The following is a 24,219-nucleotide window of genomic DNA, read 5'->3' on the forward strand; positions in this document are numbered from 1 at the left end:
CGCAATTCTAGTCTTGTTTGGAGAGTTCTGTCTGGCAGGCAGCTACCGCCGCACTACTGAATGGTAGCACATTCATTCCTTTTTCTTCTCCCTGGTGGGTATGTTATGCATCATCAGGATCTCTGGACCAAGTTGAATGAGATGATGGTCCACCTTGTTAGAACATTTTGTGTGTTGTGTGTGACTTGGGGGTGTGTGGTGAGTTTCAGGAGATGGAGTTGCTTGCTGCCACTTGCTGCCTGATGGTCTGAGTTCAATTTCTAGGACCAGGAGTAAGGGGAGGGCCAACTCCTGAAAACTGTCTTTATGCCGCTGTGTAAGCAGAAAACTGGCATTCCTGCTGGGGCTGTTTTTTCCTTCCTTCCCCTCTCAGCTGGTGTTGTGGCCAATCCCAGGGCCTCGTGCGTAAGTGCTGTACCACTGAGTTACAGCTCATGTCCTCATCTCTGATCTCATGTAAGGGCTATCCTGTTACCTGCCTAGGATTAGAACTTTAATTCCAGACAATGACCAGCATTTGGGATAAAGATTCTTGTAACTGTTTGGGAACTACATTTTACTTTATGATAGTGTTAGGCAATGGAATATATAACTCCTTGGTCTATCTAAACATTTAAAGGAACTGGAAGGCTTAGTGGTCAGTAACACTTCATCTTCCAGAGGACTTGGTATGTCACAAGGGAATATTTGGGTCAGATTGTCAAATAAGGTGTTGTAATTATGGATCTTAACAATTTAACTTTTCAGTTTATGTGAATGTCTGTTTTGCCAGTTTGTATGTATGTGCTATCATCTCGAAGTCTGAAGAGGGTATCGGGTCCCTTGGAACTGGAGTGATAGATTTTGTGAGCCACCATGTGGTTTCTGGGAATTGAACTCAGAACCTCTGGAAGAACAGCCAGTGATCTTAACCACTGAGCCATCTCTCCAGGCCTTATCTTTAACACTAACTATGCTTGTATGCCTACTGACAGCAGGTTTCCTCACTGCTGCACCAAGCCCATCTCTTCATCCTTATGGCTTCAGTTCCAGCATTCTTTGATTTACTCTCAGATTTACTGAGTACTATTTTTCTGTATCTTGGTCTCAACTTGCAATCTCTCCTTGACCGAAACTTTACTTACAGTTTTCCCAACTTCAGTTGGAGGCTTTCTGGTTCTGTCCACCAGTCACCCCAAATACTTGGACTAAACCTGTTTTAAAAGCTCTCATGTATCTTGGGCTCTCTTCAAGCCATGTTTCATGTCCTTGAACCTCTGGCCTCTGCTTCTGCTGGGATTAGTAGGTGCTCTGTTTCTGTGCTGCTCCAGATCAAATTCAGGCAAGCCACCGACTGACATCCTCAGCTGGAAGCTACAATTCTTTGGCTTTCTCCTTCAGGTGCAAGAAGTCCCCAGAGGAGTGAAAGTTCCATATCTTTCCCTCAGGCAAGTCGGTTTTTACACCAATGCCCTAAATCTTATTATAGTTCGTGTTTCCCTTAAAAGACACCTAACTGTTTGGATGGGGAACGGGGGAATTTACTGCTCCACTTTATCTTACCTCTTGGTGTTTGCTGAGTTAGCATTACTCTGAACTGGTGTGGGTCATCTACATATTCATTATGTACTTTCCAAGTAATTAGCGAAGTCAACCCAGAGGCTTGAAATGCATATTCACTCACAAAATCCTTACGCCATAGGAGTAGCAAGGTCGACTACAACTTACAGATAAGGCCAATTGAGACACAGAGGTTAAGTGATTTGCCTAAGATTATACACCTGATAGTTGGAGCCAGTCTAAGGTTCACTGCCCAGCGCGACTGGGACACTTTGTTCCGCCTCCACTCTCTGCAGAGGTTATGCTCGCACGCAGCCACGAGGATGACAGGCTGATAGAACGCCTTGGTCACAAGACAGGACTCCTACAAATGACCTTGCTCGGTCAGCCATGGGGGGGGGGGAAGAATGCGGAGCCACCCCAGACTCTTTATAGATGCAAACACCACCCTTGCCGCACCCTAGTCCGCGACCAGCGCTCGCTTTTCGGTAGGAAGACTGACTGTCCTTTGGTGTTTTGGAATAAACAGTCAGTCGTTTGAGGTCAGGCCTCTTTTTCTGCCTCTATGTTGCCTAATAAATCTAACAATGGCCATGTTTAGTTCTGTGTGGCACCCTACGTCAGAGCCTGTCAGCGCACACAGGACACGGTGAAGCAGATCCGCTTGGGTCAGGAGGCTAGTGCGGTAATTAGGGGGATTTTTTTCCTGGAACTCTTCTTCCACCTCTCCAACATAACGATTGACACTTGTGGCCGCAGCCCGCTTCCCACGGCCCCTCTGAGTCCCCCCCCAAATCACCGCGGACCCGCAAATTCCGTCACTCGCACCGGGCATCTTTAATCCTCCACTAGGCGCGGGGCGGGCTGCTGGGCAGGTGGTGACGCAGTCTCCGTTCGGGGAGCCGCCGTCCTCCTTATGGCTCCTCCCTAGCCCGAGCCCAGGTGACCGTCCTCCCAGGCTCCGCCCCGCCCCCTTCCGCCTCCCGCACTGGCTCGCCGCGCCGCCGCCGCACAAAGGCGGGCGGCCGCCTCACCGCGCGCAGGGATCCGGCCACGCGCGCCCCAGCTCCCCCGCCCCGCTCCGCGGACGCAGCCCCGGCTGGCTCGCCGCCTCTTGCGCTTCACGCCCCCGACGCGCAGGACGCTGAGGCGAGGCCCGCCTCCCGGCAAAGGCGCCACATCCGCGTCGTGCCACGCCGCCGGCTCCCCGCGGGGGGGGGGGGGGGGACTACTTTGCTCCCCGCCCCTCCGTCCCGCGCTACTTCCTGCCGCGGACGCGTCGGTGCGCGGCGCGCACGGCATGGCGGCGGCGGCGCGCGCCTGAGGAGCTGGGGGTACGCCGGCCCGGTCAGGCCTCGGCGCGGCCTACACGTTCCCCTCGTTCGCTCGCTCGCTCGCTCCCGTCCGGCGCCCCGCCATGGCGGAGCCTTCGCCGGCCCGACGTCCGGTGCCTCTCATCGAGTCGGGTAAGACACGGCCGCGCGTCCTCCGCCCGGAGACGCGCGGGCGCCGCTGACCGTCTCTGTCTTCTCCCCGCAGAGCTGTACTTCCTCATCGCCCGCTACCTCTCAGCTGGCCCGTGTCGCCGAGCGGCGCAGGTGAGTGCCGGACGGGCGGGCGAGCGAACCGGGAGCGAGCGGGGCAGCTGACGGGGTCTGACCGCGAGTCTTCTCTGCCGCAGGTGCTGGTGCAGGAGCTGGAGCAGTACCAGGTCGGTCCGCCGCCCCCGCGTCCCGGTCCCCGTCCCCGCGTCCCAGTCCCGCCCGGCCTCCCGGCCGCGGTGGTCACCCGGACGCCTTTCGTGTCTCTTTCCAGCTGTTGCCGAAGAGGTTGGACTGGGAGGGCAACGAGCACAACAGGAGCTACGAGGAATTGGTGAGCAGCTCCCGCGTCCTCGGCGCGCCCGCGCCGCCAGCCGGGTCTCTGCTCCCGTGCGGGTGCCGCGGGCCGTGCCCGGGGTGGGGGGTCCACGGTGGCCGGGACGGCCCGGGGCGACGGGCCCGACCCCCGGAGGGCTCGCGGTGGCGGGGTGGGGGAGGATTTGGCAGAAAACGGTCTTGGGGGCGGCGCCGGGCGCAGGCGGGGGCGTTCTGGCTCGCGGCCGGGCTGGGGCTCCAGGTGTGGCCGCCAGCCACTCAGAGGGGCGCTCTCTCCGCTCTCCATTCGATTTGTAACTCGAGCTCTTATTGGTCTCTCCTTTTCTGCCCCGCCCAGACCTTCAGACCACTTGTTTCCTAGGAATATAGAGTCCGTAGTGGAGAAGTGGCCCCTCTGCCCCCCTTCCTCTGTAGGATCGCACAAAGTTCTGCTTGGTGAATTTGTCAGTGCGGTACCTCTGCTTCTCCAACCCGTGGACTGTATGTTGACTACCTTAGAAAGTTGGCTCAGACTTGATATTGCTGTATGTAGCTGTTGAGGCTTTAAGTTGTCATCCATCAGTCTGTGTATTTATTTTTTGAGACAGGGTGTCGTTATTATTGCCTTGAACTCAGGTAGACCAGCCTGGCCTTGACTCAGATCCTGCTTCCGAGAGAGCTCGGACTAAAGGTGTGTGTGTGTGTGTGTGTGTGTGTCTGTCTGTCTGTCTGTCTGTCTTAATAGTCTTGAGGAGTGGTAACGTGTGGGTTATGTTTATTTTCCTTTGCCTTATTCTCCCTACACTTGCTTAGAGGTTCTTGTGTATAATTCAGTTTTATCCAGGTAGCAGAGGCTTTGGGGATTTGTTTATCATTAATGGAACACAAATGTTCCAGGAGAATATCTTTGACACTTTTAAGATAAAAGACCTGTTAACTCACACTGAGCATGTTTATTACAGAAGGTTGAGATCAGTGTGCTGTTGATTTTTTGACAACACAGGCCTGTTTGGCTTTGCCTCGCAGCCCTGCTTCTTTCTACCTCCGTGCTGGGCGGGCATTACAGGAGAGCTCCGGTTCACTGACTTCACGGGTTCTAGAGTGAACAAAAAGTCAGTCAGGGTGTCTGTAGTGCATGTGAGCAGTCAAGTCTAGACACCTTGGCTTTGCAAGGCTGAGTTAACTAGAGTGCTCAGTAGCACATGGCAAGAACTAGAGCAGTGGTTCTCACTTGTGGGCCGACCCTTTGTGGGGCTGCATAGCTGATGTTATGTTGCGATTCACAACAGTGGTACAGTTACAGTTAAGTAGCAACGAGAATAATTTCATGGTTGGGGGTCACCACAGCATGAACTGTATGTATAAAAGGCCACAGGGCCATAGCGTTAGGAAGGCGGAGGACCACTGGTCTAGAGCCTCTACCACTGTCCTTTCCTCAGCCAGGTGTTGGCCATGACAGGTGCAGTTGCTGAATAAAACAGGGTGCTGGGTGTTGTTTAATTTGTCTTTTGAGAGTTATTTTTAAGAAGCAAATGCTCAGGTGGGTAAGATGACTTATTAATGAAACTACTTCCTGTTACCCCTAAGGATGTGAGTTTATTCCCGGGGACCCCCAGGTGGAGGAAGGAGAAAACCTACTTCCACAAGTGGGCCTCTGCCATCCATCCTCAAACCATGACAGGCATGTACAGCCATGTAGTGCCCTTTTCTTTTTTCTCTATTGTTTTTTTTTTTTTTGACACGGTTTTCTCTTTGTAGGGTTTTTTTTCCCTCCTCCTGACATCACCCCCCTCTTTTTTCAGTGTTTCTCTTTGTAGCCCTGACTGTTCTAGAACTTGCTTTGTAGACCAGGCTGACCTCAGACTCACATAGATCCACCTGCCTCTGCCTCCCAAGTGCTGGGATTAAAGGTGTGTTCCACCATGCCCAGCCAAGTTTTTTTTCTTACGTTTGAAATTTTAAAAGGCTTGTAGGATGGGTGCATGCTGGAATGTGGATCCAATGTGTCTTCTAGTGCTGTACCCACAGGCAGGGTTTAACCACGTACCTTTTCTACTGGACAAGGACCCTGATTCTGATTTACAGCCCCAGGAAAGCTCAGCTACTGAGTTGGAGCCAGCCAGGTCAGAGAGGTATATACTTTGTAGCCACAACTCCTTCCTTTCTTTCTATCTCCTGGTCTAAAGAAGGTGTAAGTAGTTTGTCTCACAGTTTTACTTCTGTTAATACAAAAAACAGCCTTTGAAGGGAAGAAAACCAAAGCTGTTGGGGACACTACTCTCCTACTGGGTATAAGATAAGACACACACAGATAGGGCTTTTGTGCTGTAAAGGTCTGAGAGAACTGTCTTCTGTCTTGACTGAACAGCTCGTGCTGCTGTCACCTGCCTGGTCACTGCTAGGGTATCATTTCCTTGCCCCCTTTCTTTCCCCTGGTTGTTGAGGACAAGGGCGCAGGAGTGGGGTTTGGAGGTGGAACTCACTGAGCCATCTACTGGCCCTGGAGTATTGCTATTGTTTTGTTGAGGATGTTTGTGTAGCTTCTAGACTTCACATATTATCACTTTCTTTAGTATTTAGATGAGTGCTATTTGAAGCATACACAAAATGGGAATTATTCCCCAAATATTCATAGATTACAATTTACCATTTGTTGTGTTTATGCTTCCATTTGAAGCATTGTATTCTAATTCCCATCAGTGAAATTTTCCCATAGGTGAATTGAACACTGACCCAGGCACCAGTTACTTGTTACCCAGTGATGAGTCAGTAAGCTGTGTCGGTTCTCACCCATTGAGGCTCCTGTGGGCCAGTGTCCTCTGACCCTATTGAGTTCCTTTTTAGGCATATTCCGTAGAATATTTTTTGTAATTGCTGGAGGTGTGTGTGTGGTAGTCTCTGGAGTACTGTGGCAGGTATGTGATGGTCAGAGGACACTTAGAGCTGGTTCTTCTTCCAGGGTGGGTCCTGGTGCTTTTACTTGTTGAGCCATCTCTCCCCCTCCTGTAATTTATATTGTGTAAGTTACATTCATTTGGGGTGTGTGTGGGGGTATTTGAGTGGGGAGAGCAATTCGCTCCACCACGGGGTCTCAGGGATTGAACTCGGGTGTTACAGGCTTCACAGGAGTCATCTTTACACACTGGGCCCTCTTGGCAGTCCCATCTGGACTGTTTTGAAGCAGATTCTACACATTTATATATATCTTAGGTTCTTATTGTTGTCACTTACTGATGTCACCTAGCTCAGGCTAGTCTTGAACTCCCTACTTCTGCCCTGATGTGATGGGGTTACAGGAGTATGCCACCATGCCTTGATAAAAAGACCATTTCTTTTTGCGGGTACAGCCAGTTTCAACTTTTAGCATAGCCAAAGTGAAACTTCCTGAGTGCCTGTATCACAGATTCTGTGTGGATGTTTTCTTCTGGTTCTCCACATGTCTTCATAACATTTTTTGCAGGTTGGGTGGCTTAAGGTGAGGTCTCATGTAGCCCAGGCTATATGGCTTTGAAATACGTAGCTGAGGGATGACCTCTGTCAAGCTCTTGATCTTGTTGCCCCCAAATCAAAAAGTGTTAGGTTTACAAGTGTGCAGCACAATGCTTGGTTTGAGTATAATCTTAAAACCTTTTTAAAAAAAAAAATAACTTACTGCAGCACACCCCGCCCCCCAATTTTAAAACCTTTAAATAGTTCTTTTCTGTACAGTTATTCTACTGAAGAGAATGAGAGGTTAGTCATCTGCTTTTATCACAGTATTTCTCATGCTTCTTTTCCTTGGTGGTTCTAATCCTTTGACAAGAATCATTTGATGGGATTTATACATTCTGGATGTCCATCGTGGGCACCAAGTCAGCCAAACTGGAATCCATTATGGTGCATGTGGGCACTAGAAATTAGAAAGCGTTCCAGTTGGTTCTAATAAAGCTTTACAGTGCTGCCCTGTAGTTAACATTTGTGCCTGTGCTGCTTATCCAACTTGTACTTAGGAGCAAGAGTGCTCTTTCCTATAAGGAACTGAGAGACTAGATTTCTGTCTGTGTTTAGCTCTTTATTAACAGGCCTGTGAAGTCATAGAATTTAATTGGGATCTTCATGATTTGTAAGTAGTAAGGGAGAGGGAATAGAACTCTTGAGCTAAACTTGAGACTTCAGAATGGCTAGGTTTGTAAAGGTGAGGGGCTCATTGAGAAAAGGAGCAGAGACCATCTTGTCTGTAGGCAAAGGTGATTGGTTGGCCAATCTGAGCTATGTAGAGAGGCTGTCTTGGATCCAGTCAAAGCAGGTGTCTTAGGAGGGGGTCTGTCTGTCTCCCTCTGCTGTAGATTAGATTAAGTGTTGACATACCTTTTTGGTGTGTGTGTATGGGTGTGTATATGCCAAAGTGCAAATGCGGGTCAGAGGACAACTTGTTGGAGTCAGTCTTCTTCCATGTGTGTTTCTAGCTCCTTCCTTGTTGGACAATCTCAGGAGCCTTGGACAGCATTTTATATAAGGTAGTATCTTCCTTAGCTAGTAAGAGGAAGCAGTTCACCCATACAGTGTACTGTTATTAGGAGATTGGTTGTCATTACAATTTTAAATGTCTACATAGAACTTTCTCACATGACTGATCCCACAAGGCAGTTCTGGCTGGCTTGCCAGTGCTGAGATTAAGTGTGTTGCCATGATGGGCACCTTGCAGTTTTTCTTAGACCTTAAATTAGAACTTTTTTTATCTGTCTAGTAAATACTTTTTAAGAAAAAAAAATATATTTGGGTGATGGTTCAGTGGTTAAGAGAATTGGGTTCTGTTCCCAGCACTCACAAAGCAATTTACAACTGTCTATCTCCAGTCTTGAGGATCCCATGCTGTCTTTTGGCCTTCTAGGGCACCTGACACTGTGGTATATAGATTATATTCAGGTAGAACACTCAATCCACATAAAAATTTTAAATACTGTTCTGTTTTAACTATGTGTACATGTGTAGATGTGCCCACGAGTTCGGGTCCCCTTTGAGGCCAGAGATATTGGATCCTTTGGAGCTGGAGTTACTGGCAGTACTCTGTACAGTATGGGTGCTGAGAATCGAATTCTGGTCTTTTGCAAGAGTATCATATGTTCTTAACCAATGAGCCATCTTTCCAGTCCTCTTACTAGCTAATCTCAGTGTTGCCTTTCTTTCCTTTATTCACCATCCTTTCCTTGTGTTTTCCTGTCTCACCTTCTTCCCTTACTACAACACAGGCTTGTGTTCTGTAGTCCTGGCTCATCTGGAGCTTTAGATGTACATCAGGCTAGCCTTGAAACTCTGATTCATCCTTCTTGCATGCTGGCATTTTAGGTACGTGCTGTTTTGCCAGGTCCCTACCAGCTTTGTTCTGTATAACAAGTCGAATAATAATTTAATCTAAAAAGAGGCTTTAAGATGTGCATGTAGGGGCTGGAGAGATGACTTAGCATATGGAAGTACTAGCTGCTCTTCCAGAGGGTCTAGGTTAAATTCTCAACATCCACATGGCAGCTCACAAGTGTATGTAATTTCAGTTCCAGGGGATCTGATACCTTCACATGGACACACATGGACATATGCAGGCAAAACACCGATGCACATAAAATATGAACAAATCTTTTACAAAAAGATGTGCCCATACATCAGTACAGCTTCCTTTGTAGCTCTGGCTGGCCTGGAACACAGGAATCTGTCTGCTTTTGTCTCCTGAACATTGAGATTAAAGTCATCAGTATTTGTAGGTTGCAGCTAGAAATGACATTTTAATTAATTTACATTTGTAGGGTCTTAAGAGAACATCTTTATGAATGAAATTATCTGTATCTAGGAAGGGTACCTGATTTAGATCACTAAAATGTAGATAAGAAGCTAGCTGCGTCTGCCCCTGGTGCTGAGATGGGTGTGGCAGTCCTGAATCACTTGGCCTTGGCTGTGCTCCTTGTTCCCACAGGCTCACCTGGTCACTGAGGTCTGTGTCTTCAGGATAAAGGTCACTTTGATTCTTTATCATTTTTTGTCCTGTTGTCAATTTGTGTGTTTTCTTTCTAATTTCTTTAGTTCTTAAGCAAAGATAGATTAGAATTTGTCTTACTGTTGATGACCTAGTATTTTAAAATTAGAAAATAACCCTTATTTAGATGACACTTAAAATTCATGTGTCTGAGTGCTTTGCCTGCAATGTGTGTGTGTCTGTGTGTCACATATGTTCCTGTTAACCTGTGGATGTCAGAAAAGGTCATGAAATTTTCTGGAACTGGAGTAACAGATGGTTGTGAGCCACCATGTGGTTTCCACAAACTGAACCCAAGTCCTCTGCAAGAGCAGCAAGAAATGCCCTTAACATTGAAGTTGTGTCCTCAGCCCCAAATGAGGAGGCTTTGTAGCATTTGGGTATGAGTTTTTTTCAGTCACCCCCTGGGCCTTGTGCATGCTACACAAGTGCTCTCTCACTGAGCTGCAGCTCAGCTTACTGTTCTGCTTAACCATGGCCACATGAATAGGATTCTTTATCTGTTCTGTTCTGTTCTTTTCTTTTCTTTTCTTTTCTTTTCTTTCTTTTTTTTTCATTTTGCAGCCTGGGAACTAAGATTTAGGTTATCCTAAGCACCATGTTTCCAAAGGTGGCCACAGTTGCATGAAATTTTTATGGCAATAGAATAAAATCATAAAGGCAATTCTCTGATACATGGGTGGAAACAGGTAGGTGTTACAGTGCCTCCAGGTGTTAGCCCTATGAACGGTGGGGGCTGGCAGGAAGTAGTGCATACCTTTAATCCCAGCACTTGGGAAACAGAGGCAGGCAAATCTCTGAGTTGGAGACCAACCTGGTCGAGGACAGCCAGGGCTACACAGAAACCATGTCTTGAAAAGCGAAACCAAACAACAGCAACAACAAAAAAAAAACAAACTAAATTCAGAAAGCAACAAGAAACACAGAAAGATGGAGTCTGCTCGACACTGCAGAAAGGATTTTACTTAACACTGTGAAGAAGACATAGGTGAAGTACAGGTGGGCAATAGTAAGTAGCTAGTTAGGGTCAGAGACGCTGGAGAACCACTCCAACTCTCCAGACAGGTTCTCAGTGGTCTGTCAGCCTGTACTGTGTTGAACATAGTATGACTATGTTTGGGTATTTCAGTTTGCACTGAGTTTGTTGTATAAAATGGAAAGACAGATGGTCTGATGGATGATATGTTCACCTTAGTAAAAATAGACTGTTTCCTCACAGGCTGTAAGTGGCAGCTGGGCCTTTGTAGTTTGTAGTTGACTGACCCCTAGGTATTGTTTTGTTCTGACTTTGCATGCTTTGAGGGTAAGAGCAAGACTTCCTTCCAAAGACTTTAGGATTTCAGCATTTGTGACCTTTCTGGTGTAGTTCTAAAAGATTCAACATATATTAGTGTATGTGTGCACATATTTATTTATTTGGAGACAGGGTCTCACTTGTAGCTTTACCTGTCCTGGAACTCATGTAGACCTGTCTGGCCTTGAACTCAGAGATCTGCCTTCTTCTGCCTCCCTAGTGCTAGGACTACTATATGCATGTGCCACCACATCTGACCTGCTTTCATGTTTGTAAATAACTATTTTATTTCACTGGGTGGTCCTAGCTGACCTGCAACTCGCTTCTAGACCAGGCTGGCCTCTGCTTCCTGAGTGCTGTGATTAAAGGTGTGCTACCACTTCCCAGCAAACACTATTTTATTTTATTTTTATTTTTTGTGAATATACACTTTTATTTGAGTATGTACATGCACTCAGCATCATCGTGCACATGCAAGTTAGTATTAGTATTCTCCTCTGACCACATGGGATCCAGGGATGGAACTTAGGGTATGAGGGTTGGGGATGAGTACTCTTAACCTGTTGAGGTATCTTGCTGGCCTGGTTTACATTCTTTAAAAAAAAATTGCAAAAATATTTAGATTTATGTATATCCGTGTATAACGTGTATAACACCTGTGCACTGCATGTGCCCATAGAGGCCAGAAGAGGGCACTAGAGTCACAGATGATTGTGAGCAGCATGTGGGTGCTTGGAACCAAACCTGGGTCCTCTGCAAGCCCCCTCAAATGATCTTAACTGGTGAGCCACTCTCTTGCCTTCTGTTTAAAACTTAACTTTATTCATTTACTGCTTGTATCTACCCTCACATGAGTGTGCATTCTGTGGCACACATCCCTTTGTGTGGGGCCAGGGCATTGATGCCGGTTATCAGGCAAGACACCAGCATCTCGCTGTGTAGCTCTGACTGGGCTGCCCTTGAACTCACACATAATTTGCCTTTGCCTCCTGAGCTCCTGCGTGGTTTTTCTTGATTACATTAAGTTGGAACACTTTTTTTTTTTTAAAGAAGATTGTCTTTTCAGTGTTTTATTTTTATCTTCATTTTTATTTTTGAGACATGGTACTCAGATAAACCAAGCTGATGAAATAATGGGTCAGATATTATTAAGCAGAGTGTGGGTTATTTTTATTGTCAAGTACTGTGGGGGAAAAAAAAGCTGTAACCTGTAGAGCCTTTGATTTATCAGGTTGGTGCAAAAAAGAACTAAGAATGAATTGAGCACAAATTATAGATCATAAGATTTTAGCAGACAAACCTATATTAAAGTAGGATTAATGTTCAAAACATTAACTTAAGTTTATATTTAGATTTACTTACTTTGAGATAAGATTTTGCTATGTAGACCAGGCTAGAACTCTCAGATATTCCTGCCTTAGCCTCTGAGTGCTGGGGTTAAAAGGTGTGTGCCACCGTACCCAGCTAGGTAAACCGTTGTATTTTATGTGTTCCGGTTTTTTTTCTTCATGTCTGCATTACATGTATACCTGGTGCCCACAAAGTTGAGAAGGAGGTGTGAGATACTCTGTGACTTTAGTTACAGATGGTTGGGAGCTGTTGTGTGTGCTCCTGGAACCTCTGGAAGAGCAGCCAGGGCTCTTACTGCTGAGTTGTTAACATACTTGAGAAAGTGGTAGTTAGTTGGCAGGAAGTTGGGTGATTATGGCTGACAAGGTCAAATTTGTGGCTTAGTGTGTTCAGCTTACAAATGCTGCTATAGATGTGGGGTTTGTTAGCCTGGAGAATTTTTGTTGCATCTCATGTATTTTCTGGGCTTCTCAGATGTGAGATTCACCATTTAGAAGGTGGTTGTGGGTCAGACCAGACTGGTATAAGTTTGGTTTGGCGTTCTTGTTGTCAGTCCACTTTTTATCTTGAGCCATTGCAGAAATGGTTCATTTGTCTTCAGAGTGACTGTGGTTTGATTTTTGGAACATTTTCACTTTTTCAACTTGTTTCAAATGTTCTGTGGCATTTGAAGGTCCCTATAGAGTTCTGCCAGCTGCTGTTATAGTTTAAATGTGATAGCTGTCCAGTGTTCTCAGTTGGTTATTGTCCTCTTAATGGCCGGCCTCTGGTTCTCATCTTCAAGACTCAAGGTTCTTGCTTCCTTTGCAAAACAACATAGCAGTTTTTTGAAATTAATTTTTATTTTGTGTGTATGAGTGGTTTGTTTGAATGTATGTACATGAACAAACCTGAGGTCAGAAGCGTGTGTCCGATCCCTTGGAACTAGAGTAGGCAGTTGAGAGTGTCAGGAGCGTTGGGAACCAGATCCCAGTCCTCCGCAAGAGCAGCCAGTGCTCTGATGCTGACCCAGTTCTCCAGCCCTGCAGAACCTGTGTACCTCTGCTGCCCACTGCACCTGCAGTCCGCATTAGCATTTCTGGTCCAAGGTGCGTTTGATGCTATGGGTGGCCTTCTGCTTATGGCCTATTCTGAACCCAAGATGGTTGTGTGACTGTGGCTTTTGTCTAACCCCATTTCCATGTTATAGAGCAAATATAGAGTAGCAATCGTTAGCAAAGTAGATAACAGAACTACTCACTAAAATTCTATATAACAACACATTTATTAGGAATGTATTCCAGTACAACATGATATTTCCACATTGAAAAGTCACCATTACTGTTATACAATCTAGTGTATAACAGTATGTTATACACTACATACTGTATGTTTTTAGCTTTTAGGGAGTGTTTTAGTGTCTTTTGGTATTCAGTGCCTGTGAGGGAAGTAGCTGTGTTTTCATTTTTTCAGCTTCTTAATCTGGCCAGCTTCTTTTTTTTGGTTTTTTGAGACAGGGTTTCTCTGTGTAGTCCTAGCTGTCCTGGAACTCACTCTGTAGACCAGGGTGGCCTCGAACTCAGAAATCCACCTGCCTCTGCCTCTGCCTCCTACGTGCTGGGATTAAAGGCGTGTGCCATCACCACCCAGCCTGGCCAGCTTTTTAAAAAAATTTATTTATTATTTATTATATGTAAGTACACTGTAGCTGTCTTCAGACACACCAGAAGAGGGCGTCAGATCTCATTACAGATGGTTGTGAGCCACCATGTGGTTGCTGGGATTTGAACTCAGGACCTTCTTCGGAAGAGCAGTCAGTGCTCTTAACTGCTGAGCCACCTCTCCAGCACCCCTTGGGTTAAATTCTCAGAACTGTAAACAACACCTCCCCAAACAGGCAAACCAGCCTGCAACCTCCTACCCAGAGTCACAAATCCATTACAACAATCCACACCTATAATTCCTGCCTCCTGGAGGGAGACCTAGGAAAGCATACAAATTACAGGCCAGTCTGATATGCCTAACAGGTTCCTGGCCAGCCAGGGCCCAGAGTGAAATTGTCTTAAAAAAAAAAAAAAAAAAAGAGCGGGGTGTGGTGACACACATGCCTTTAAGCCCAGAGGCAGTTGGATCTCTGAGTTAAAGGCCTGCTATATATGTATGTGCATGTGTGTGTATACATGTATATATATATCATTCCGTTTTATTTGAGATGCATTCATGTCATTTAATGGTGGTTGTCTCCGTAAGTTAAAGTTACAGTTCTCTTTGTGTTTCGTTCTTGTGGCTTATCTTTATTGAAGTATAGTTAACATTCTGCCTAATGATTCTATTTTAGTGTTGACTTTGATAAAAGCAGAATGTTGTTAGCACAGTGAAACAGTGAAGAGTTCTGCTGGTACCTTCACACATGTAGACGGTCTCTGTTGTACCATATCAGTATATTAGTTGAGCTTCTTTATTCTTTGATATATGTTAATGAATGTATATAATATCCCAACTTCCCTAGGTCCCTCTCCCACATCTCCCTGACCACCTTGATCACCTCTTTTCTCCTCCTTAGTGATCTACTGAGACTTAATTCCTGTGTTTTCTACCTGCAGGTCTTGACCCCTTTGGGGGTTTCATATCAGGTATTTACATTATGATTCATAACAGGAGCAAATGATAGTTATGAAGTAGTAATGAAATAACTATGGTTTGGGCTCACAGTAGCATGAAGAATTAGTAAAGGGCTATGGTATTAGGAAGGCCGAGCACCACTGTTTAACTAGTGCTGCTCACTTGCGCAGAGTTGTGGAATCATATTTTTAGGTCTTTTAAAAGTCTGTTGTAACTCTTGCTGTCCTGGAACTTGATATGTAGATCAAGTTGATCTTGAGTGTGAGTCTGCATTCTAAAGCTGATTACAGGTGTAAGCTGCTGTGCTTGGCTTAAGAATTTGTTTTTATTGCTAAGCATTATATTGGTATTGTGTATATACTCATTTGTTACTAGAAATTGGTTTTTCCTTCATTGAAAAGAAGCTTTTGTATTCATGAATGGCCTAAAGAGGTGACTCAGTGGTTAACAGCACTGGATGCTTTTGTGGAGACTTGGTGGTTTGGTTCCCAGCACCCACTTGGTAACTCACAATCATCCTTAACTCCAGTTCTAGGGAAATCTCCCTCTTGGTCTGAAGATATGCACGTAATGCACAGGTGCAGGCAAAACAGTTATACACAGATAGCTTGAAACATGGAGAGTATTAATGGGCCTACTTACGTGAGTGTGTGTTTCACATACTACTAGATAGATGCCTAGGAGTGGAGTGGCCATACTGTTTTCAGAAGCTCTAGTATCTTATGTACCCATCTGAAGTTTCTCCATGTTCTTTTTCTCAGTTTTGTTTTGCCTCTGCTCTTTGAGATTGAGTTTGAGAGGTCAAGGTAGTAGTCTTGAACTTACTATGTAGCTGAGTATGGGACTGAACTTCTGCCTCTTCCTCCCAAGTGCTAGCATTAGAAGTGTCTGACTAGTTTTTGCTTCTGGCTAGTCTTTAATGCTAGCCAGACCAGTATACTGATAACAGCAGTGGTTCCTAATGGCTTGCACTTGGATCAGTGCTTTGCTCTTCTGGTGTCTTCCCATCCATTTGACACCTGGATCACCTTCTTTTGGTGATGTCTGCACAATTGGATTCTTACAGGTGAGTGCTGGGGTAGTATTTGGATAGTGTGTTCATTACTGCTACAAACTCTGGGCTGAGCCCTTTTCATCTGCTCCAGGTACAAGTTCTTAATCAGATGGGTACTTAGTATTTCACTTGGTCTCTCATGTTTTGATTCTCTTACCAGTGTGAAAGTTGTTTGAAGTCCAGAATAGCAGTAACTTACTCAGTGATGAGTTCAGAAATGTATACAGTGATTATATCTGCCATGTACATTGTGTTATGATAGGTCTAATGGTTTCATTTGTAGTAGTCAGTGCTGCTGCTCATCTGGCCCATGTGCATACCCACATATGTAACCACAGCGAAAAGTATACATTAAAAGTTTTGTTCCAGTGCCATTTATTGGGAGACATTTTCTTCACTGTCTCCAGTTTACACCTTTGTCAGAAATGAGTGCTTTAGAAATATGTCAGCCTTTCTATGTATGTACAATTTCTCCTATTGATTTGCCTGTCTTCTAACACCATCTGGCTATGGTACTGTACCTCTGCAACATGTCTTTGAAATGTTTGCCCCTTTTCAAAGTTGGTCTCCCTTTTCTATGTCATTTGCATTTAAGTTTTAGAATAAAATCATGCTCTAGATGCGCATATTTAATCCCAGCACTTGGGAGGCAGAGGCTGGAAGAGCCAGGAGAAACCCTGTCTTGAAAATCCATAACAACAACAACAGAGAGAGAGACACAGAGACAGAGACAGACAGACAGAGACCAAATACTGTCAATTTCTGTAAAGAAACATTTTGAAATTTTGGTTAGGCTTTAGACAGTTTACTGTTTAAGTTGTTTTTTAATTTTTCTTACTATGTTTTATAGTTTTCAGTGTGATTTTCGCATTTTAACTGGCTACCATAAATAAAAAGAATGTTTGAGTACTGTTGTATGCAATGTTATTAAAACTTCCCTCTCCAACTAGGTATTGTCCAATAAGCATGTGGCTCCTGACCACCTGCTACAGATCTGCCAGCGCATCGGTCCGATGCTGGATAAAGAGGTTCCGCCCAGTATCTCAAGAGTCACTTCTTTGCTTGGTGCAGGAAGGCAGTCTTTGCTACGAACAGCAAAAGGTACCTTAATTTGAAGAAGTGTGCTTTGTATTCGTAGCTTAGGTTATAATTGTGAAGCTGTGTAAGCACTGTGGAAGGTAATGCAATGCTATGGACTATACATTCTCTGCCGTTAGGATAGATCTTCGCATTTTATCATGTGTTCAGTGGGTCCTCCATTTCAAAAACTTACAAAGACATAGATGTTAAGCTAAAAAGCTTGAATTTAAGATGTGCTTGAGGTTTTATCAATGTGAGTTCTTAGTTTTTTCCATTTTGTAGCTCACTCATAACTTCAATGGATGTAATTGTATATGTATAATAAACTCTTTAAATACTAGATTATTTCTTTTGATATTTAGATTCTGAAAGTTCTTTGTTATAATAAGGAGGAATGATTTTTTAAACATACAGTAGCAGCTTGAAAAACATGCACCAAAAATGTAAACTTGCATGATTTCTTTTATTTTTTTTTACCATTTTTTAAAATTTTTTGCTAAGTTATGTGCTAGTGAAATGTTTGGAACTGCTATACTTTTTCTGTTAGTTTCATATAACTGACTTAGACTAAGTACCTATGTGAGATATGCTGTATGTATGTATACATGTGTCTAAACTGCTAATGGGCACGTGTGTTGGTTCTGATGTTAGCATACTTCAAATCCATCATGATTGTTTTTGTTACGAGCTGTTGTTGACGTGATGCTACCTCTTAGATGCTCCAGTAGTACAAAGCCTGACTGAGAAAGAGCACCCTGCTTGGTTTCCTGCCAGACCAGCCTGCCAGCCTTAGTTGTTTCTTAGTGCCTGATAGCTTTGCCATATTGGCTCTAATCAGGAAACTGTTCCTGTTCCCCTTGTAATCATTCTGTAGTTAGTCAGTTGTTTCACTGCAGTTGCTTGGGTAGCGCATTTCCTTTCTCCTGTGTCAAGCTAAAGCTCAGAGTTGTTCTGTGATGAGGCCTGCCTGTGTGAGAACTGTCAGAAGAGACCTCAGTGTTTCTGCTCGTGTTTTGTGCTAGTGCCAGAGGACGCCTTCCTTCTATTCATTTGAAACACGGCATGCCTGTCAGTTAGGGGCACCTGAGCGGTGCTCAGTGGAGGTTTAGTGCGATGCCTCTCCTTTGTTTCAAAGTTGTGAAGCAGGAGTGGAGCACAAGGTCTGTGTGTTGGCCTCTGTTCTTCTGTGACCCTGAGTAGGGGCAGGTATTTCCCTTAGTGGGGTTCCTTTAGATCTGGTGGGGATGCAGTTTTAGAAGGCTCACACGAACCCTGTGTATGCTCTTCTCTGAAGAGTTGCCTTCACCTTAAAGTGGGAAACTATTTAACTTGAACTGGTCAATTCTTCCTAATGAGCTCAAGGCAGGCCAACAGATTTCAAAACGAATGAGTCAAGTCAAAGATTTTTAGATACATCAAAATATCTTCTTAAAATTCTTCACTTTTGAACACTGGGGTCAGTTGTGATAAGACTGCTCATTTTTAATGTTGTATGGTATTTTGCATTGAAAAATAAAGCTAACTCGATATTACAGTCCCGAGAAGTAATCATTTACATGGATCTCTTTAAAGGTCCTGGAACCTGTGAGCCTCAGTTACCTCATTTGTAATTAGCAGAAACACCTACCTCACAGGGTTGTTGTGAGGGCTCCATGAGCTGATGTATGTGGAAAGCACTTGGTGGATTGTAAAGTGCTGTGCTGTGTTACTGCTGTATCTGAGCTGTTTCAAGTTTCCCCTCAGAAATAGTATAATAAACCTCCCAGGCTTTTCTGTTGTATATTAGTATATTATTAGTTGGTAAAACATGAATAAAGAGTTTATTAAATATACGTAAGTATTCTATAAAATCTTTCTTTGGGTTAACTTTCAAGATTTTATGTGTATCTAAAATTCATTTTAAAGACTGCAGGCACACAGTGTGGAAGGGCTCTGCCTTTGCTGCTCTTCACAGAGGAAGACCTCCTGAAATGCCCGTGAATTATGGCCCCCCACCGAGTCTTGGTGAGTGAGGTTGGCCTATGAGGTACCCAGAACTGTTTGTTGAATTATCCTGAAGACTTATACATGCTGTGGAAGGGCTGGTAGAATGTTACTGCAGTAGTAATACAAACCAAATGTCAATTCCTTGTCGACATAAAGTAACTGAAAAAGGCTGCAATGGTTATGTCACTACAGTAGAATCAGCACAGAGAGTCCTTCGGGCTTCTCAAGTAGATGTGTTTACCCTCCAGAAACTGTTTGGGGATCTTTTTAGTTTCTACATGTTGGCCCCTTAACCATGTTGTTGTTTCTATTTCCTAGTGGAGATACATCGAGGAAAGCAGCTCACAGGGTGTTCTACTTTTAGCACAGCGTTCCCAGGAACTATGTACCAGCACATAAAGATGCACAGGAGGATTCTCGGACATCTGTCTGCTGTGTACTGTGTAGCATTTGATAGGACAGGACATAGAATCTTTACAGTGAGTTAACTTCTTAACCTCAATTTGGTTCCACCTGGAGTGCTATAGCCTCCTTCCTCAGGGATCTCTGGTGCATCTGAAAGAACATGGTCTGTTAGATCTGCTGCAGGGCCTAACGTTTAGTGTTTTCAATTTGTATTGCAAGTGACTGAGGAACATAGTCAGGTCTGGGCTATTTTGAGAATGGTGGTTCTACATTAAAGAATCTTGGATAGCTTATGGGGAGGTGACAGCGAGTTTGAGGGCTGCCCAGCCCTCAAAAAGATCTACCCAGCTTCAAAATAACTGTAGAGCTGACTTTCCAGATCTCTTCGGATATATACTGTTTTCAAGTAATAGAAATTACATAACTAAACATTTCTCTTCTTGCCTATTTGAGACTTGAGTTAAGTTGCATCAAGATTAAATCTTAAGTGTATCAATAAGAAAATTCCTCCCCACTCCACAACAGACTTCTTAGATCATTAGGGATGACTTAGGATTAGGTTGATTAATCACTGTTTTAGGAAAACAGATTCATTATAAAACAACCTTTCTGTATTCAAGTGCTTATTTGAAAACTGTGACATTTCCAGTATTTTTAGGAGAAAATAATTTTTTTTTTAATGGACCAAAAACATACTTAGCTGTTGTTGTGTTAAATGATGAGTTCTATCTGGTTTGGGGATTGCAAGTTTGAGACTCTTGTTGGCTAATTTGAGGGTGCTTTCCCCACTACTTTGTGTAGTCTGCTCCCAGGAGTCTAGATGTGTTAAATTGACTTTGTAGCTTGGTGAGCTAACTTGTTCCTGCAGCTGGCATCAGGAACAGGAGCTTAGAGTGGGGTCCACTGCATTCTTGGAAGAGAATGGTGAAAGTAGAATATGGAAGAATCTGATCCATAGACACAGTTTTATGTAGACCTTATGCTTGAAAAATACTCTCTAGCTCATGTATGTAGTAGTATTTCAGTATTTGGAAGGGAAGGGGTTAATAGTGGGATCCCTATTTGAATTTAATAGATGCTGTGTTAACATTTGTATTGGGGTATTGCTTTTTCTTAGGGTTCAGATGATTGTTTGGTAAAGATTTGGTCAACACATAATGGACGCTTGTTGTCTACATTAAGAGGCCATTCTGCAGAGATTTCAGACATGGCAGTGAACTACGAGAACACCTTGATTGCTGCAGGAAGCTGTGATAAGATCATTAGGGTGTGGTGCCTGAGGACTTGCGCCCCAGTTGCTGTGCTGCAAGGACACACAGGGTCAATTACGTCTTTGCAGGTAACCTGTAGCCTAGTGACACTAAATGCTAACTTTTGGAATTGAGAAGTAGTATATAATATGATTATATGGTATTTTAAAACTTGGATATATATTTTTTTTGTTTATTTATTTATTTAATCTTTTTTCTTTGAACACTCCAGATTTTATCCCCCTCCTGGTCTACCCTCTGACTGTGGATATATGTTATTTAAATTTATTTTTATCTTATGGGTGTGTTGCTTGTATCTGTGTGTCTGTGCACCATTGTGTGTGCAGTGTCCATGGAGGCTAGAAGCAACCCCATGCGTGCTGAGAATGGAACCCACATCTTCTATAAGAGTAGTGAGTCAGTGGGTGCTCTAGACCCCTGAGCTATCTCTAGCTCTGATGATTTTTCTACACATTACTACAGAATAACAACACACTGGGAGGTGGTACTTTCTGAGTGACTGCCTGCTCAGTGGTTGAATTGTATAAGGAGGTGGGGCTTTCTGAGTGACTGCCTGCTCAGTGGTTGAATTGTATGAGAGCCTGTTACAAACTGGCAATGTTATGTTTCTATTTAAAACTTATGGAATTGAGTTGATTAAATTTATTTTAAAAAATCTTCCTATAAGTGGGAAATAGTTTTCAACATGGAAGTGTAGAAAGCGCAGTGGGTGGATCCCTGTGGCTTGTTAGCTGGCCAGCCTTCCTGACCATTTCAGGTTGTATCTGAAACAAATCCTGCCAGTGTCGGGTTCTTTTGTAACTGTTTCAGTTTGTAATTCTAAAGCATTCTTTTAAAACAACCTATTTGGTAAGATTAAAATTGGCAGTTGTCATGCAAATAGACTTAATATTATTTAGTTTGAATTGGAAATAAAACAGAGCTTTCATATCTTATAGTCAGTTGTTGTAGAATTGAAAGGCACTCAAGTCCCGGCTCTCCACTGCCAGTTCTCCATGTTGGAGGGACCTGGGCGAGTCTGCTGTGGTTTGGTGATGTTGCAGGTGGCATCCTGGGTTGCTTCCCACTTTGCTTTATGTTTCTTGTAAATCAGTGTTCTCTGCCAGAGCAGTGGCACTCTGGTATTCATGAAGTGACCTTCAGGATCTGGGTGTCTTGGAATTCAGAGATGCACCTGCCTCTGCCTCTCGAGTGCTGGGATTAAAGGGGTGGACGCTCACACCCAGCCTTTGATTGTTCTGTTTTTAATCACATTTCTTAGGTTGTTTTATATCATTAGCTGATTTGTGAGGCTTTTGATGGCTTGTTGCTGCCTTTGATTGGATTTGGTATAAAGTACAGAGTTTGTTCCATTTTCGTGTGCAGCTTTGGGTTGCTAAACACTGAGTGCAGTGTGAGGATTATGTGTTAATATGTTTGTGGCAGGCCTTGAACTCTTGGGTAGAACACTGCTGTTGCATGGAGAGTATCTGATTGAGATGGAACTCTCCTGTCAGAAGGCACAGGATATCTGATATTCTATGTTAGAATTGATTACCACCTTGCAATCATTGGTTCAATAGGACTTACCTTAAAATTGCTAGAAACACTGCACAGAGATTAGCTGAGGCTTGAATGATGGGGTATGGGGGTATGCATTGGTCAAGATAGAGTACAGAAGAGAGCTTGTATTAAATAGTGTTTGAGACTTTTCAGGGACTTAGTTGGGATGTTTAGTTGAATATATGACCTGGATCATGGGTTAAGAGTGGATAAGGATAAAAATCTGTTGTGCAGGGTTTTGGTAAAATAAGAATAACCCTGTCACAATCAGAAAAGTTTCATCCTAGAAGTGAGGATGATCTAGAAATAATCTGCCTTACAGAAACCAGAGCCCAGCTTCAAACAATCTCAGTTCTCCTGGATCAAAATCAAATCTGGTGCAGGCTAAAAGCATAAGTTGCTTCATTTAAAGACAAGCAAACATAAGGTAAAAAAAAAAAAAAAGGAATATTAGAGAAAAGTGCAAATAAATATTAATAATAAGATCCAAACGTTGGGCTGGAGAGATGGCTCAGTGGTTAAGAGCAACTGCTCTTCCAGAGGTGTGAATTCAATTCCCAGCACTCACATGGTGGCTTACAACCATCTGTAACGGGATCTGATGCCCTCTTCTGGTGTGTCTGAAGACAGCTAAAGTATACTCATATACATAAAATAAATAAATAAATCTTAAAAAAAAAATCCAAACTTCATTGGACAGGAGCCATGCAGGAAGTACATGTTCTGGGTTTGGTTGGCCTGGCTTGTGCTTACACAGCCTGTTGGGATAAGCAGAAGCAATTCCACCATTGAACGGAAGCAGAGGCAAACTCTGCAGTTGAAGCTATAGCTAATTTAAGAGCTCAGTGGCTGAAGCTCTGTAGTCCATAGGCTTTTAATGCCAATAGGATAATCATGAGTTAAAAGCCAGTTTGGGCTATAGAGCAAGGTACTGCTTCCTAAAAAACAGGACCCCAACCCTCAGAAGAAATGCAGTAGATGAATTTATCAGAGTATGAATACAACAAGAAACTGGAGAAAGAATTAGTGAGTTGACAGGTCAGAAGAGAGAAAAGACAGCATAAGAGATAGGTTTTGCTCAGGTAGACACTCTGAAATTCTTTCAGAAGAGCATAGAATAAAGCAAACATGTTAGAAGGATATGGACTGTGTGCTCATACACATACATTTAACACATTAGAAGGTGCCGATTTGGGGCTGGAGAGATAGCTCAGCTAAGAGCGCTGACTGTTCTTCCAGAGGTCCTGAGTTCAAATCCCAGCAACCACATGGTGGCTCACCACTATCTGTAATGAGATTGATGCCCTCTTCTGGTGTGTCTGAAGATAGCTACAGTGTACTTAATAATAATAATAAATAATAATAATAATAATAATAATAGAAGGTACAGATTGGACTGTGTGCACTGTGCACACAGTTAACACATTTTAAAGTGCAGATTGGGTAGGTGTAAGCCCCAGTGTTCAGGAGGCTGTGACAGGAGGATCACTGTAAGAAACCGTTGTGGGCTGCATAGTGACTTAAGAGCTAACCAGGGATAACTGCAGCAGCCACAGCTCTGCCATTGAGCTGCTTGAAGCAATGTGGCAGTCCAGGCAGGATTAGCAAAGCTGTAGTAGAGGGAAGTGCGGTAGCAGAGCAGACTGTGTATCTAGAGGTTTGGTGCAGAACCCCTGTGATGTAAGAGCATTTTTGTAGACACTGCAGAGTCTTGATTTTTATTGGGCCCAGAGCCTAGGAAACCTTCCGACTGTTCTCTCTCCTCTGCCCAATTTTAAGTTCTCTCTCTTGGTTTTTTGAGATGGGAATTTCTCTATGTAACCTTGGAACTCCTACACCAGGCTGGTCTTGAACTCACAGAGATCCACCTGCCTCTGCAGTGCTGGGGATTAAAGATGTGTGCCACCATTGCCCAGCTAGCTAGTTGGTTAGCACACTGTGTACCTGCCAAATATAGATGTCTTTCTTATTCTGATATTTCAGTAGAACTCTGTTTATTCAGTGACGTCTGTAAGTCACTGATGTTATTCTGAATGCACTCTTGTGTTGCCACCTCCTATACCACTCATTGCTTCTTTCAGATCTAAGATGTCACCTTTGTCTTGTTTGTACTTGGGTCTAATTTAGGTTTTTCCATTTGTCATTATGCCCGTGTGCTTCTCATGGACTAAGTCTGGCTTTTCTGCTGAATAGTATGAGATGTTGGGGCTCTGGTCTAGCATGCTTCTAGTATCCTA

At 43.9% G+C, this 24,219-nt stretch overlaps 1 protein-coding gene across 4 annotated transcripts in view; it reads left to right on the top strand.

Annotated features, from left to right (window-relative positions):
• The first annotated feature begins 2,872 nt into the window (after positions 1-2,872).
• Positions 2,873-24,219, top strand: part of Brwd1 (bromodomain and WD repeat domain containing 1) — an 88,216-nt gene continuing 66,869 nt past the window's right edge. For all 4 annotated transcript variants that reach the window (XM_052158897.1, XM_052158892.1, XM_052158894.1 and 1 more), the window contains exons 1-8: positions 2,873-3,005; positions 3,079-3,137; positions 3,221-3,250; positions 3,355-3,414; positions 16,649-16,799; positions 18,684-18,782; positions 19,083-19,243; positions 20,287-20,508. In XM_052158897.1, the coding sequence (XP_052014857.1) occupies positions 2,957-3,005; positions 3,079-3,137; positions 3,221-3,250; positions 3,355-3,414; positions 16,649-16,799; positions 18,684-18,782; positions 19,083-19,243; positions 20,287-20,508 (831 nt within the window). In that variant the 5' untranslated portion in view covers positions 2,873-2,956. The remainder of the gene's footprint in view (positions 3,006-3,078; positions 3,138-3,220; positions 3,251-3,354; positions 3,415-16,648; positions 16,800-18,683; positions 18,783-19,082; positions 19,244-20,286; positions 20,509-24,219) is intronic.

Source organism: Apodemus sylvaticus, chromosome 15 (assembly GCF_947179515.1).
Source record: "Apodemus sylvaticus chromosome 15, mApoSyl1.1, whole genome shotgun sequence".
In the NCBI taxonomy this organism is placed as follows: Eukaryota; Metazoa; Chordata; class Mammalia; order Rodentia; family Muridae; genus Apodemus; species Apodemus sylvaticus.